This window comes from Vombatus ursinus, unplaced genomic scaffold (assembly GCF_900497805.2).
Source record: "Vombatus ursinus unplaced genomic scaffold, bare-nosed wombat genome assembly UNPS02010284.1, whole genome shotgun sequence".
In the NCBI taxonomy this organism is placed as follows: Eukaryota; Metazoa; Chordata; class Mammalia; order Diprotodontia; family Vombatidae; genus Vombatus; species Vombatus ursinus.
In genome coordinates this window covers 9753043-9768202 of record NW_020950062.1, presented here as the reverse complement: position 1 = coordinate 9768202, position 15160 = coordinate 9753043, and the positions used below count along the sequence as shown (strand labels likewise).

The 15160-nt window shown below is 35.6% G+C and overlaps 1 protein-coding gene across 5 annotated transcripts in view; it reads right to left on the bottom strand.

Moving 5' to 3' along the window:
- Positions 1–15160, bottom strand: part of TRPS1 (transcriptional repressor GATA binding 1) — a 297247-nt gene that overhangs the window by 233622 nt on the left and 48465 nt on the right. For 3 of the 5 annotated variants that reach the window (XM_027854078.1, XM_027854079.1, XM_027854080.1), the window contains exons 2-3: positions 10397–10554; positions 6002–6927 (exon numbers count right to left, since the gene is read on the bottom strand). In XM_027854078.1, coding sequence (XP_027709879.1) covers positions 6002–6927; positions 10397–10433 — 963 coding nt within the window. In that variant the 5' untranslated portion in view covers positions 10434–10554. The remainder of the gene's footprint in view (positions 1–6001; positions 6928–10396; positions 10555–15160) is intronic. The other 2 variants (XM_027854081.1, XM_027854082.1) reach the window with 2 other exon arrangements.

The following is a 15160-nucleotide window of genomic DNA, read 5'->3' as shown; positions in this document are numbered from 1 at the left end:
CCTCCTCTGTTCCTGTCACCTGAAAAGTCAAATGAGCACACCAGATGTGGTCGACTAAGCAAGTGAATAATCAATTATGAGGAAGTATTATCAAATTTTAAAAACAGGATTTGCCACAAGTTGGATGAATGCTAAGTTTATAATCAGTCCCATGTGTTCCCAATGATTTCTTTTAAGCCCTAAGATTTCACTTTCCAAATTGTCTTTCCATGTAGAAATGTGTCCATTAAGAGCCTAATAAGCTAATACCACTAAACGTATTGGAAATTTGTCCCCACATTTTTTTTTAGCTCAAATGTAAAACATCTTGACTCTAAAATCTTTTCTTCCTGCTTAGAAAACAGTATTTGCACAATAGAAAAGGAGAACTCAGTGTTCAGGGTCAAATAAAGGTCTGCCACTGATAAGCAAATTGAGATACTATTCCCCCAACATTAGCATGTCATTAAAGGTCAGAATGAATTTAATAGATTGAGTAGAACCTGCCTCCTTCAGAACACTGAAAATTTCAGGATTCAGAAAGCTTTCTAATATGAAATGGCAACATCTACACCACACAAATGCATTGGAATTTATAAACACTTAAAGGTCTAAACTATTTTCCCGTGAGAAGAAGAACTTGACAGGATTCCTTGTTTTATTACCTGATCCTAAGGCCAAGAGTCCCCCCATAAAGATGAAGCAAACAATCCCAACACACAGCACATAAAGTCCTAATGAGAAAGTAAAGTCATCATTTAGTAATAGGTACTTTCATTTAGTAATGTGTTAAAAAATATGCCCAATAAAGCCACCCCAAAATGATGGAGCCGTAATAACTTTTTGAAGAAACCAATCTCCTGCTATTATCTCTAGATAGTAAGTGAATCTCAAATACTGAATAGAATTTAGTTTAGCTTATATAAAGGGCTAATTATTGACTAATGGTATTACTTTCTTGGTATGGAACCTGAGCTCTGAAGAGTGAGATTTTGCCTTATCTTCACTGGGATCAGGCCTCTGGGCCATCTTCATGCCTTAAGAACCTTATCCCTTTTTCCAGCTCCCATAAATGTGTCTTCCTCCAATACAGTTGTTCTTGTTTGTCCTTCATTCTCAATGGGGACTATGGTATCATGACTTGCAAATGAATTGGATGTAAGTGAAAGAGGGCTGCACAAAGTCCCCAGCCTCATATTCTCCTCTGAAGCCATCTGAGTCCAGTGGCAAGATATAGATTAGGATGATTGGAGATGGCCCTGATGGAGTTGTAGACACTGACCTTTTTAAGCTGAGGTCTTTCCCAGGTCTCAGTTTGACCAAGGCAATGCCCATTCAGTGATTAGGGATAGGTAAGAAATGAGACAAAGAATGGCCTCTTTCATCTAGTCAAAAAAAAAATGAGAGAGGAAGACCCTCAGGGTTTTCTAGCCAAACAGAAACAATTGTTATTTACATTCACTCTGGGCCATTGTTAGCCAATTAATGAGAACCTTGGTGGGTAAGTGGTGGGAGCACCAGACATTCAGACAGGAAGACTCATCTTCCTGAGTTCAAATCTGGCCTTAGACACTTACTAGCTCTGTGACCCTGGAAAAATCACTTAACCCTGTTTGCCTCAGTTTCCTCATCTGTTAAATGATCTGGAGAAGGAAATGGCAAACTACTCCAGTACCCAGTAGAGTACAAGCTCCTCAAAAGTAGGGACTGCCATGCTTGTTCTTATTCATACAACCAGCCAGGTGTCTGGCACAAAGTAAGTATTTCACAAATACTTGATCTATCTATATTGTTGAAGTTCATGATTGGGGTGAATATTTCTAAAGAGTATGAGGAGAAGTCAAAGTAATTCTAAATATTAGGATATTGAGATGCCATTAAAGGTAATGAATTCTGAAGCAAACATAATCTCTCTCTTGATTTCTTAATAAAGAAAGGCAAAAAGGTCTAGGGTAAATTTTCTAATTCATCCTGATGGGCTATGTTCAGGTATGTGGAAGTCTTACGAATTCACCAAAAGCAGAAAAGTGGATGTTCTGGTTTTATATGTATCTTAAGGCTGGCAGCCTTTAGCCTACCAATCCCCTACATACCATATACAAAGCAGTTTTATTGTTTGGCATTACATACATACATACACACATACACGTGTACATTCCTGACTCCTATGTGTAATACATATACACATGCATTATTAATCTGTGTTCACATATGTATGTGTGTATATATAGTATCTATGTATATACAAATATATGTATATAGGCATGTGTGTGTGTGTGTTGTGTGTATTAATGAAATCATTTAAAATATAGTTAACATAAAAAAAAGTATAATGCCTAGTCAGGTGTGCCTGGATTTGCACTATCTTCCATACAGCTAATATTTATATGGCACTTTAGGGTTTGAAAAGTACTTTACATGTATTATTTCTTTTGACCCTCACAGCAACCCTGCAGTATAGGTGCTATTATCATCTCCATTTTATAATGAGGAAACTGAGGCTGAGCAAGGTTAAATGACTTGCCCAAGGTAGTACAGCTAAAAAGCATCTGAGTCAGAATTGGAACTCAGGTCTTTCTCTTAACATCACACTACCTAGCTGCCAAATACTTTCAGAAAATGGAATTTTGGTAGTTTTATTCTCAGACTCCAAACCCATTTCAAATATTTCTTTATTTCAATTATACTTCCTCATTCTGCATAAACAAAGTGTAAGAATTAATACTCTTTAACAGCCAGTACAAATTTCTTTAAACTGTCCTTGTCTAAACATAATAGGGGTCAAAACCACAGAGTAGTTTAAATCACCTCCCTCTGGCTGCTATTCATTTTTTCCCTGCTTAAATTATCATAAATCTGTCATAAACCACCAATAGTTTTGCTATCTTAAACAAACAAACAAATAACAGCAGCTTAAGTGCAATAGGATTAACAAATTCCCTATTTTATTAGACTATTATTTTGATTCATTTTAATCTAAAAAGAAAATGATTAAATGCATTACTGTAATTCATGAACTTGTGTGTGTGTGTGTGTGTGTGTGTGTGTGTGTGTGTGTGTGTGCGCGCACACGAATAACTCAAAAACATCATGGATTTCTCGCTAAGCTACACTGGAAGTATTTAATTCTAACATTGTAGCCAGTCTTCCAGAAGTTTAAGTGCCTGGGGGAGAAGGAAAAAAAAAAAAACATCCCTTTAAATGGCATTTTAGCAATATATTTATGTGTGGGTATCAAAGAGTATTTGGGATTTCCCTATATACTATTTAGGACTATAGAAAAACTGATCAGTATTTATTATGAAGCATAAAAATATTAATCAGTTGCTTGTCTCCTAAATTTCTTTTGTAGCAACATCTGGAAGAGATGTAAAGGGGTTTTGTACATAATATTCAGCACAAAGAAAACACATTTAACTTTCTCTTCTCTACTGGAGGAAATTAGCATTTGAAAAATTAAGTTTCTGAACCCAATTGTTTCTTTAAAACAATCACCTATATTGCACAGGTCCTATTTTTGGAAATACTCTTTTCTTCAGAAAAGACTTATCTTAACAAGATTATCTCCAGGCTGCTTCCTACCACTTTTTGTCTTCATTGCAATCTGTGCTGTCAGGCTTTAGTAGACAGTATAGTCTAGGATCAGCTGTTTTATTTCTCGTTCTATTAGTTCAAACTGAGATAGCTCACACATCTGTTTTATTTCTAAAATCACTGCCTAGGAAAAGTGTCCAGCTCATTCTAACCAAACATAAACTTTACTATAAATAACCAAGGACCTAACAAAATAGCTGTTTGGGGGAAATGGAAGTGTGTTTAAAAATCTGAATTCCTGCAAGGAGAGGCTTCAGCAATCTTAGTTTTAGAGCCTTCTTGACAGCAGAGATCAGTTTCTCTCAGACATTGTCCCCAGAGTAAGTGAACTGAAACTCTAGCAGGAAATCCAGGTATTAACATCATATTACTTCCTAATTATAAAACATCATTTCACATTCTGACATGATTCACTCCTAACCCTTTTATCTAAATCACGTATTTGCTTTCCGATTACAGCCTGACAGAAGAGTGCATCTGACATAAGACAGTGAATTGATCTTTAAAAAGACAGCAGTTCAAAGCCCAGAGATTTTATGCATAATGCCTAAGATGGCTTAATTTGCTGCTCCACAGAAGTAATTCTGTTTGGAAGAATTCATAATGCAAGAAAAAGTTAGAGGGATTCATAAAGATGAAGCTATCTTTTTTTCCCCCCTTTAGGTTCTGTGTTCTTTAAAGTAATAAGGCTGCCATTCTAATATCTTAAAGGATTCTTAGATTTCTTTGCTGATATTTCCTGAAAGCATGATAAGCTGCATTTAAGACCTGCTAGTTTTTTATATTGCTTTGAGTTCTCTATGTTAATTGGTACCAGGTCAATGTAAAAGACCATGGTGAACATGCTCTAGCAATTGAGCTGACATTTTAACTTACTTCATATGTGACCTTTGTTGTCAGCTTATCCAAATGACTGCCCTACTTAAGTGAATATAGAGAGGGAAAGAAGACTAGAGAAATTCATCCAATTTGAAATTTTTCCTAATTATTCCCAAAGAGAAATAATATTAAACCATGAAAATTTTAAAATATCCCTGATCACATGGCACAAAAATTAAATTACAAAAATGACAAGAGAAACTAATTTGCATTCTAATTAGTTTTATAAAACTGATTAAGGTATCTACTCTGCTAAAAATAACAACAACAGATAATTAGTTCTTCAACATGACTGAACTTTTTTTGTTGTTCTACTATAGATGGTAAAAAAAAAAAAATAAGCTAGGTGGTGCGCTGGATAGAGCATGCTGGAGTCAGGAAGACCCGAGTTTAAATCTGGCCTCAGACTCTTAAAGCTATATGACCATGGAGAAGTCACTTAACCTCTACCTGCCTCTGTCTCCCCATCTTTATGTAAAGATAGCACCCACCTCCCAGGGTTTTTAGGTGGATCAAGTGAGATAATATTTATAAGTTCTAGATATAATTATTGTTGCTATTACCATGCTTTCTCATTTCAACTGTATCATAATCTAAATACAAAATTGCTAATCAAAAAAAGACATTATACTTATAGCAAAGTATCCTGCATAACAGTATAAAACAGAAGATGATTTACCGCTAAATTGAATATTGGTTTTATAATTCATTATTTAGTTCTAGTATATCAAAATTAGGTCATCATCATGAAATTAGGGAATTTTGATCTCCCTGAAACTTAGAGTCATAAGACTTAAGACCAGATGGATCACCTTAGACATCTTCTGGACTAACCCCTTCAATGTACAGGTGAGGAAACTGAGGTATATAAAGGTGAAGTAACTTGTGCCAGGTAATTGCAGATATTAAGCCCTCAATCTGGTATTCTTTCCAATATCCATACTTATATCAAATATCAATTCCTTACTATGTAGTTTCATTTAAAAAACATAGAGCATAAATTCCAAACTATTGTAAAACTATTGTAAAAAACTGTTTTCTGAAGTTTGTTTCTGAATCTTTTAATGGGACCCAAAGTCACTACCAGTAGTAGCCTGGATAATGGAGCCAAATCCAAATTCAGGACACAACCAAGAACCCCCCTGACATAAAGCTAAAGACTTATAATCTATAACAAGGCATGAATTATGATCACGCAGCCCTAGAAAGATTAGTTACATTTTTGGAAGCCTATGTAAATATCACATTAGTCTGATATAAAGCCAGAAATATGAAGCTTGGTTAATTCTGTGGAAGGCTTTATCCTAACATAATGGAAGAGAGAAAGTTTGGAACTAGTTCTCAGGATGAGAGCCTAATACTAACCCTGAACAAACATTTGAACTAAATAGCTCTGGAGTGCTTCTTTCCTGCTTTTTACAGGCTGCCTGACATCATTTTTAACTACTAGCTTTGGGGCTTTTTTTTTTTTTTACAGCATGGGTTTGTGGAAGGGATGCACCTTCTATTATGGATTTGTTTCCTATGGAATTAGCAAAAAAGGACAAACCTGTACATCGTAGGTCCCATTTAGTAAAAGAGGCCTGGAGGAATTGATGTCTTGGAGCACACCGGAAAGCACAGTGCGATTGACTTTCTGGAAGTCTTTGGAGTGGCTGAACTGCACCATGTTGTGGAGCGCCAAGATTTTGGTGTCAAGCTCAGCATCTTGCCTGGTGCGGTTGTGCAATCCTAGGTGATACTTGCGGAAGTGCTTAATCAGATCTGTGGGGTCATTGCCGTAATAGCCATATCCACAGATGTTACATTTGAAGTCCTGAAGCTCTGGAGACAGAGGTGCTGTATCTGAATTATCATTGACCAGCGAGTCAGTTTTGGATTTGAGTCTCACACTCCCATCTGAAGGCACTTGTGGGTTTTTTGAGGCCGCTGAAGTTGGGCTGGAGCCTGGACAATCAGTTTGACCACTCTGCACTTGCCCTGCCCCCTCTGTAGCCTTGGGTGACATCTTTTGTTCTTCATTTGTCTCCAGTGGGTCCCCTGATGGGGTGCAGGCTATATCTTGGATGTCATCTGTATCTGATCTTAGAGGAGACTTGAAGGGCTCACAGACTCCCCCAGCAGCTGGAGATGAGAAAGCCAACATATTTCTGTCTGTCACCTCATCATGAGGGAAGGATGAAATGTTTCCTCCCTTACTGTGGCTTTCATAATTGAAGCCAGCCTTCTCATTCAGGACTGAGCTTTTTAAGTCCTTCTTAATGCTGGAAGATGAATCTTGGACATGCAGGCAATGACCCTCCTTGTTGTTCACTTCTGCACTGTCACTCTGGTCAGTATTTTCTGGCATCTGATCTGCAGAAAAGTCTTTATTCCTTCCAGACACCTTGCTCTCCGTACCGATAGGTTCAAGGGTCTGTGCCTCGCCTTCACTAGCAATGTTTCTCAGAGGGGGGTTCTTTTTCCGGACCATATCTGTAAATATATAAGGTAAAAATCACATGAGAGATTGTTTGAAAGTTACCCATTATTTGATCAGTAATTTAATCCTTTACTTATCCTACTTAATAGCATGCATTGTGTTAAGACTACTAAACATCATATTGCAGTCTAGGAAAAAAATGTTTTCAAAAATAAGCAAATAGTATTCATTAGTATCTGTATCACAAAGAGTGGTCATTTCAAAATGTTTTGGTGAGTATGACCAGTTAAAGATTGTCTCTTGCAGATTATTTTTAGCCAAGTTATTTCCTTCAATGATATTTTAATGTGCTAATAACATTTCTTAAAGCCTAACATTATTAAATTTTACAGCTAGAATATAAATGTGATTTCAAAAGAAATACTCCTGTAGCCAAGAAGGCAGGAAGAGTACATTATCAAGAAAATAGATATCAATGTGTAGGCTACCTAACTGGCTTCAATGATGATGGCATAAGATTCACCTTCCTCCCTACTTGACAGTTTTGTTTTAGTAGTAATATGTTAGATTTGGTCAAAAGGCTAAAGGAAATGAAGTTACAAGTAATGGGTTTCATTTTACTAAGGGTCTATTCAGCATAATACATAAACCTATATAGGGCTATGGAACTAATTTCTTCTCTTAACTAATTCTGTAGAAAACTTAATTTAGCTCAAACAAGTCAAAACATGTATGCCTTCCAAATCTATACCAGAAGATAGCTACAATAATCTACACACTAACCACAGTTTTTCTGAACCATGCTAGTTTGACCACAGTCAACCAATACCATTCAAGAACAATGCTAATCTGTCAGATGTGTCCCCCTGGGGTTTATAGAGATGGGCCCCATCATTTGTGCTGTCAGTAAAGGTTAGACATAGGGATTAGAAGGCAATGCAGTTTGTAATACAAAGAGTGCTGACTCTGGAACCATAGGATTCCTTGATTCCAATCCTGACACTGTCACTTGTTGTGGGACCTTGGGCAAATCATTTCACCTCTCTGGGTCCCAGTATCCCTATCTGTAAAATGAGGAGGTTAAAATAGATGACATCTAAGGTCTCTACCAGCTCTCTATTTAATCATTTGTGGTTAAGACCACTAAGTTCAGTTTCTTTTTTTCCCCTCTAAATCATCAGGTGGGAAACTATTAAGTGTTATATAGGGCACTAACTTAAATGTCATCTAGGATAGTTCATCTGCCACTGCCTAGTATAATATGCCTTCTTTACCACCAGACTCTGCTATAAGAACAGATTTCTGAGTGTCACAAAAGCATCAAAGCAAATATCCCAGAAAAGGATTCAATTAGATTTAAACACATTTGGGCTTTATTTCATTTGCTATTGCTTACAATAAAGTTGGCCATACACATAATTGGTAGAGAGTCAGCCTCAAAGGCAAGAAGACTTGGGTTCAAATTCATCTGGCAATACCTCTACCTAAGGTATAATGTGCAAGGTATAACCCTGGATAAGTTATTGAAATTCTAAGTGCCCTTGGCAACTCTATATGACTATACATTGAAGAGTAGGTGCAGCTTATCCATTGGTAGGAGTTCCCTTACCAGAAGTTCCTTGGCGCTATGAAATTACAGAACTTGTCCTTAAAAAACTCTAACAACTACTAATAAATAGATTTTAATAAGACTGGTGTACTTTGGTTAACATAAAATAGTAGTCTGGAAATACTAAGGAAATCTTTGGTTGTTATTGTTGTTATTTGAATCACATTTTAAAACTTACTACATAATACCTCCTAGAATTAAGATTTTTGGAAAATGAAGTCATTTTACTTACAGAATCATCCCCAAATTGTATAATCAATTTTTACAAATATATTGATGGATCTAATTACCAACCATTAGTTATATGCTTTTTAAAGACTTATTTTCCCCTCCACTAATAGTAAGAGATTGTTGATCCAACCACATTTTCTCATGTGAACCTCTACCTTTACCAAAAGCATGTAATGGCAAGATCGCTGACTAGCAGTAGGATAAAGTTTGTGGCCAGGGAGTAGAGCACAATTAATTGATCTATATGAAAGACCTTACTATCACCATGCTCTAACCAGCTAACTAGCCACAAACTGATAAACTATACTAATGGTTCAGTTAAATTTTTTTCCCTTGTCAAATGGTTCTTTTCATTTAGACACAAAGACACCAAAAATGTTCATTCATCAAATTTACCCTATGTTAAAGCTCTTTGTTCAATGTTTTCCTCCCCAGAGTGAGTATTGAATTTGAAGTTTTCTCCATCTATAATGTTGCTTGGTTGATATTTGTCACCATGTCTTCTCAGAAAAATGTTAATTCACTTTACACATAATTTAACTTCTTAAATGATGGCTTTGATGACTGTCGAGTGCTATATTTCTCTTGGCCAAATATCAATAGCCCATACCATAATGTATTTTCCTTTTACATAAACTTAATCAAAATCCCAACACTAGCACACCAAAAAAAAAAAATTCAGGATAGCAAAACAGTAGGAAAGAAGGACTTTAAAAGAATGATAGTACTTATATTCATTAAAATTACCATTTAGTTAGCTTCTATTCCTTAAATAAGTGGCCCAATTTACTAATGGTTATTTTTCCATTCTATATTCAGGAACAACAGAGCAATAAATGAATGAAAGTGTATTTATTAAGCACTTACAATGCACAAAGTATTGTGCTAAGTGCTGGGAATTCAAATAGAAAACTAAGAGTCCCTGCCTTCAAGGAGCTCAAGGCTTAAGGCCAAACAACAATAAGTCTGGAGTGTGTGTCAAAGGCAAAACTTGAAGTAACAAGATGCTAAGATCAAACACTATCATACAACACACTAACACTGAGAAGAAAATAAATATTTTGGCTAAATATAAAAAAAAATCTTGTCCATTTGGGATCATCTAATATCTTCAGTACTTGATGAAATAGTAATATCAAAATTATTTTTCCAATGTATAAGACTTCATCCTACTGAAGCATAGATTTTTGGAGTACAAAGGAGTTACTAGGTGTTTATGCTGAATAGAGCATCTAATATAACACAAATGTGTTATTCTTGCTGGGGGAAGAAGAATGACACGCTAAATAATAACAATTTCAAAGTTTATTATGATTTCCTTCTCCTTTCTTTTTGTTTTCATTTTTGGCTTCTTTTCACCCCTCTTCATTCTGTGGTCTGTTTAGCTGATTGCTACTCTAAAGGATCCTTAGAAATAATATTGCATATGTGTATGTATGTGTACTTTACTGGAATTCAATCGCTATCATTTTTCAAAAAGACATATTATGTAAATAAAAGCACATTTGTAGTACTTCTACATTGAGGAAACCATCTACTATCAAGTCATAAGTTAGATACAGTAAGAATATAGTCACTCTCAAATTATTATCTGTAAGACAAATAACAGATTGCATGATGTTTTATTGTGTGCCAAGAACTTTTTCAGTTAACATTTTCACTTGAAAAATTGGATCACATACTTGTAAAATCATACCCAGCATTGACTTCATAAGGCATGTGGCTTTAGAGTGCTTTTTACAATTATTAATTCTATTAGTCAACTAGCAGGAGGCTAATGCAATTGTCTTAGAAGATGCACGGAAGACACAGAAGACATTTTGAGAGCTGATCTGTATATCTGTAAAACAAAGCAAAAAAAATTTCCTTCCTAAATAATGTATACATAAAATTCTATATCAACATATCATACCTAGTGCACATCAAGATGCCTCCATCATGGGCTGCTTGAGAAACTGCATGAATTTTCTTCTACAAACACATGAAAAGGAGTACAGTAATGTCCCCTCCCTCCCCTGAGTTTTTACCAAGCACAGAATGGAGCATGATATAACCAATTAAGAGTGGGCACTAGTAACGTGAGAATTTCTGTTTTCAAGTGTACTGTTGACATGACTATTGGTGAAAAATACCTTAGCTTCTTAAAGCCCCTCATCTATAATGACATACCTACCTTACCAACACCATGGGGGCACAGGAGATTTAATTAATGATTAATAGGAATGCACTTTGGTATTCTTCAGAAGGTAAAATATCAAGCTGTGAAAAAAGGATCATTATCCCACTGATCAGCCTTAATTATGAGCATTGGCAAAATGGAGGTTTCAAATGTGGGGGTTCGACTCCAAACGATATTGTTCAACAAAGATTTCCAAATATTCAAAATGCCAGTTCAATAAGTCCAGTAGAAACAACTGCTCTGGATGATGGACCTGAGAATGAATTGATATGATCCAGGTAGGGCAGAGGAAAGAGGAAGGGTATCCGAGTAATCTCACTTGCCTTTGCACTTAAAACTTGGTCATCACCAGTCCTGTTTCACTTTTTCTACAACCCCTTGACCTCTGTGTGGTAAACAAGATCATTTCCACATACACCTAATCCTTTACTTATAGAAAATAATGTGCCACATGTGAATGTACCATGAAATGTACTGTATTAATGTTGACACATGTAATGTAGCAAAATGGGGATCCTAAAAGGAAGGAGAGGTATTTATCTAGCCATTATTTTGTGCATGAACTAACTCTCCTTATTAACTCATATGTAAGATATTCCATCTGTGGGACTATATCTTTCAACATCTTAATCAACCACATTTCCTTACCAAATTGATATTTCAATTTAAAGCCCTTCTTTTCATTTTTGCCTAGGAGTCAGAGAGGATAGGCTTATTATGTGAAACAGCCCAGGGAGTACAGTAATTACTTTTCTGATCTCTAAGAGTACTTGGGAACAGGTGTTTAGAGAAAGGAATAAGGACTGGATTTATGATATTATTGTTCTAGAAAACTCTTGGATGATGAAACTCCTATTGATGCAGGTTGACACTTTCTCAACATCTAATATTCTAAGTGAGTTGCCTGGAACATAGAGAAGTTAAATGACTTGACCAGGGTCACACAATCTGTGTGTGTGTGTGAATGGCAGAATTTGAACCCAGGACTTTGTAGCTTTGAGGTCACTCCATTTTGCAACACTGATCCACTTATAGAATAGAAATGAAAATACTAACCCTCAATATTCAATTCTTTAATTACTACCTCATAGATTTAGTGCATTAAAAATATGGAAATTATTCTTTTCTTATGTAATAGTGGATTCTTTTTTTTTTTTTTGGAGCCTCCACAGCATAGTGGAACTGACTTTTCTACTACAACCCATCTACAGTAAACCAGATACATATATGCTTCAGGTACTAGCTGACATTTCCAAATAACTAATTCAAATAACAAGTTTGCAATAGGATAATTGGGCATGTTGCCTATCAAAAGGAATGAATGAATACCTATTGTAAGAATTTCAATGAAGATGGTAAAAAGTGATGAATCAATAGGATTTGCACCATTAAATCTTAAAATACACACACACACACACACACACACATGCACACGCACACACACACACACACACATTTATTTATTTATTTTGGTGAGGCAATTGGGGTTAAGTGACTTGACCTGAGTCACACAGTTAGTGAGTGTTATGTGTCTGAGGCTAGATTTGAACTCAGGTCCTCCTGACTCCAGGGCTGGTGCTGTATTCACTATGCCACCTAGCCGCCCCACCCCCAAACCATTTTTTAAAAAATCTTGAATGCTGAATTTGGAGTTCATTTGTCCCCGTGTAATACATTATGATAAAATCCAGCCTGTGCCATCCTACTAAAGTTAATACACATGTTTTGTTTTGTTTCAGTTTGGTTTGGTTTTTGTTTTTTGGTAAATGGAGTCCACTTAACAGTCAAAAATGAAAAGATTGTGCGGTATGGTGGAAAGAGTTTATGAAACTGGGGTCTAACTCATTGTGATTAATTAATTATTTGACCTTGGGCAAGTTACTGACCTCTCTGGATGTGACTAACTTCACATGTAGAATAATTCATCTGGCTGAGAGATGATTTCTAACATCTCTCTTAGCACCATGATTCTGTTTCTGATTTACTGATTTCTTAACTACTTTTTTTTACTTGAAAAAATCAACAACTAGTAATGTCTGTCCTTTAAAAATAAAATTGTATTAAACATTTCAGGTGACCTGGAAATCTGTGATATCCATCAAACCAGCTGATCCTACCTTTACCTCCTAGAACAGAAAAGTTATGAAAGTGTGTGTGTGTGTGTGTGTGTGTGTGTGTGTGTTTGTGCTCACACATACTCAAGCTCAGATTGCCAGGGTGGGGAAGAGTTAAAAAAAATACACTGTAATACAAGTCCTGCCTTTTTCAATGACTAAAATAATTGGCATGAATGAATACAACGATATCCATCCATCATATTCCTAGAATGATAGAGTGAAAGATTAGGAAGGAAAAAATATTTTATTTTGATCTGTGTCTAATGAGTGTAATTTCTATTACAAGCAGCAGTTCTTCCTATAACATGAAAAAGGTGACTTTTGAAACTTTCTTTAAAATAATTTAAATGATAGGTGTTTGGTATAAAAGCCCAAGCACAGAGTGCAAAGTCCCGCTGGTCTTTAGCTTTCCAATGATGTCCCTGACCATTATACAAAAGCACTTGTTATCCCCTATGTGTACTAGGTAGGTCATGAATTATATTTTCTAGTTAGCTTTTGAGAATAAAGGAATAGGAAACTATTCCTTTTGATCAAAAATCCCCCACAAAGAATTTCAGGAATTGGACAAGTGATATCAGAATAAAAAGCAGGTCAAGTCTTGGTCCTAGAAACCTAGATAGTTTCCATATGAACAGCATACAAGAAATGGTTTTGTAAGAACATATGTGTTTGCTCATTGACTTAAGGGGGAAAATCTCATTGGAGTCCTGTCTATTCCATATACACAGATCAAAATAAGATTGCTTAAGTGAACTATAAAATACAAGGAAACAGATTGTTTATGCTATTCCCAAGAAAAAGAGTTACTGAAAATGTTTCTTTGAATTCCAATACAATGGCTGAACATTAGATTTCTTTCTCTTTGAAAATGCTTCAAACTTCATATACTCAAAGCCAGAACCTATTCTTTTGCTATTCATTTCCATCTAATTTACTCTCTTTGCATTGATCATCTACCAATCTTTAAAGGTACTTTTGGACACCTTAAATCCTGTTGAGATAGAAAGTGTCATCACCTTCAAACAACTCCCATCAAATAAATGTCTTATTAATTCACATCAAATTAATCCAAAGTGATCTCCTCTATTAACATATGCTTCAGAGCACAGAGCACATTAGTAGTCATCTGGACACTAGAATAAATCCAAGCCTCTATCAAAGATAAAATAGACACTATTTAGCTATCCCATTTCAAAGAGTTTCATCTGTAGCCCAAACACATTTTATTCAAGTCTTTGATTTATCATGCCATGTTCTCCACATTTTAACCTCATTTCATCCCAAATTTACAAGTTAAGATTGAAGACACCTGCCTACAAAGGAACATAATTTGAGGTTTGTTACAATTAAATGTATAATAGCCATATTCACCTTCTAGAGTGTTCTTAACTATTTTATTCTGACAAAATCGCAAGTCAAAATAAGCTATTATTGAAATACTTCCTACAGGATGTTTTGTTCAAATTCAAAGACCTAACCTTTGGTTAGCACACAAATTCCTGAGTAAAAGAGACTGGGAATATACCTGAAACAATATAAAATTCATTCATCTGTTTTCATAGTGCAAGGAAAATAAAACACAGAAAATGAATAAACACTATCGCTTATCAAAAGAATGAGATATTAAAAGGAATGAAATGGTAAAAAAAAAATCACACTTCAAAGAACTGGAATTTCAAACAACATGGATTACAGGTCCTTTTTGTCTTAATGAGGGGCAGTAGAAATTGATGGTTGCCTTTGGAGTCAGAAAGACTGAAGTTTAAGTCCTGCCTCTGACAAATACTGACTGTGTGAACCTGAGCAAGTGACTTTATCCTTCTGTGCTAGGAAGAACCTCTAACTCTATATGACCAATAAGCTACCGATCTGCCTTGCTAGGAGCTTCTATAATAAGGTTCTCATACACTGCCAAAATCACTATTCAAGAACCATCTCTAACCTTAACCCCCAACAATAACAAAAGTCTTAAATGGATAGTAGTTGGTCAATCATCATAGGGGTAATACATCTCTATAAATTTAACTATGCTGGTTCTTGGACATGCTGCTTTGTGATTCAATACACTTTTCTTTAATTCTCTCTCTCTCTCTCTCTCTCTCTCTCTCTCTCTCTCTCTCTCTCTCTCTCTCTCTCTCTCTCTCTCT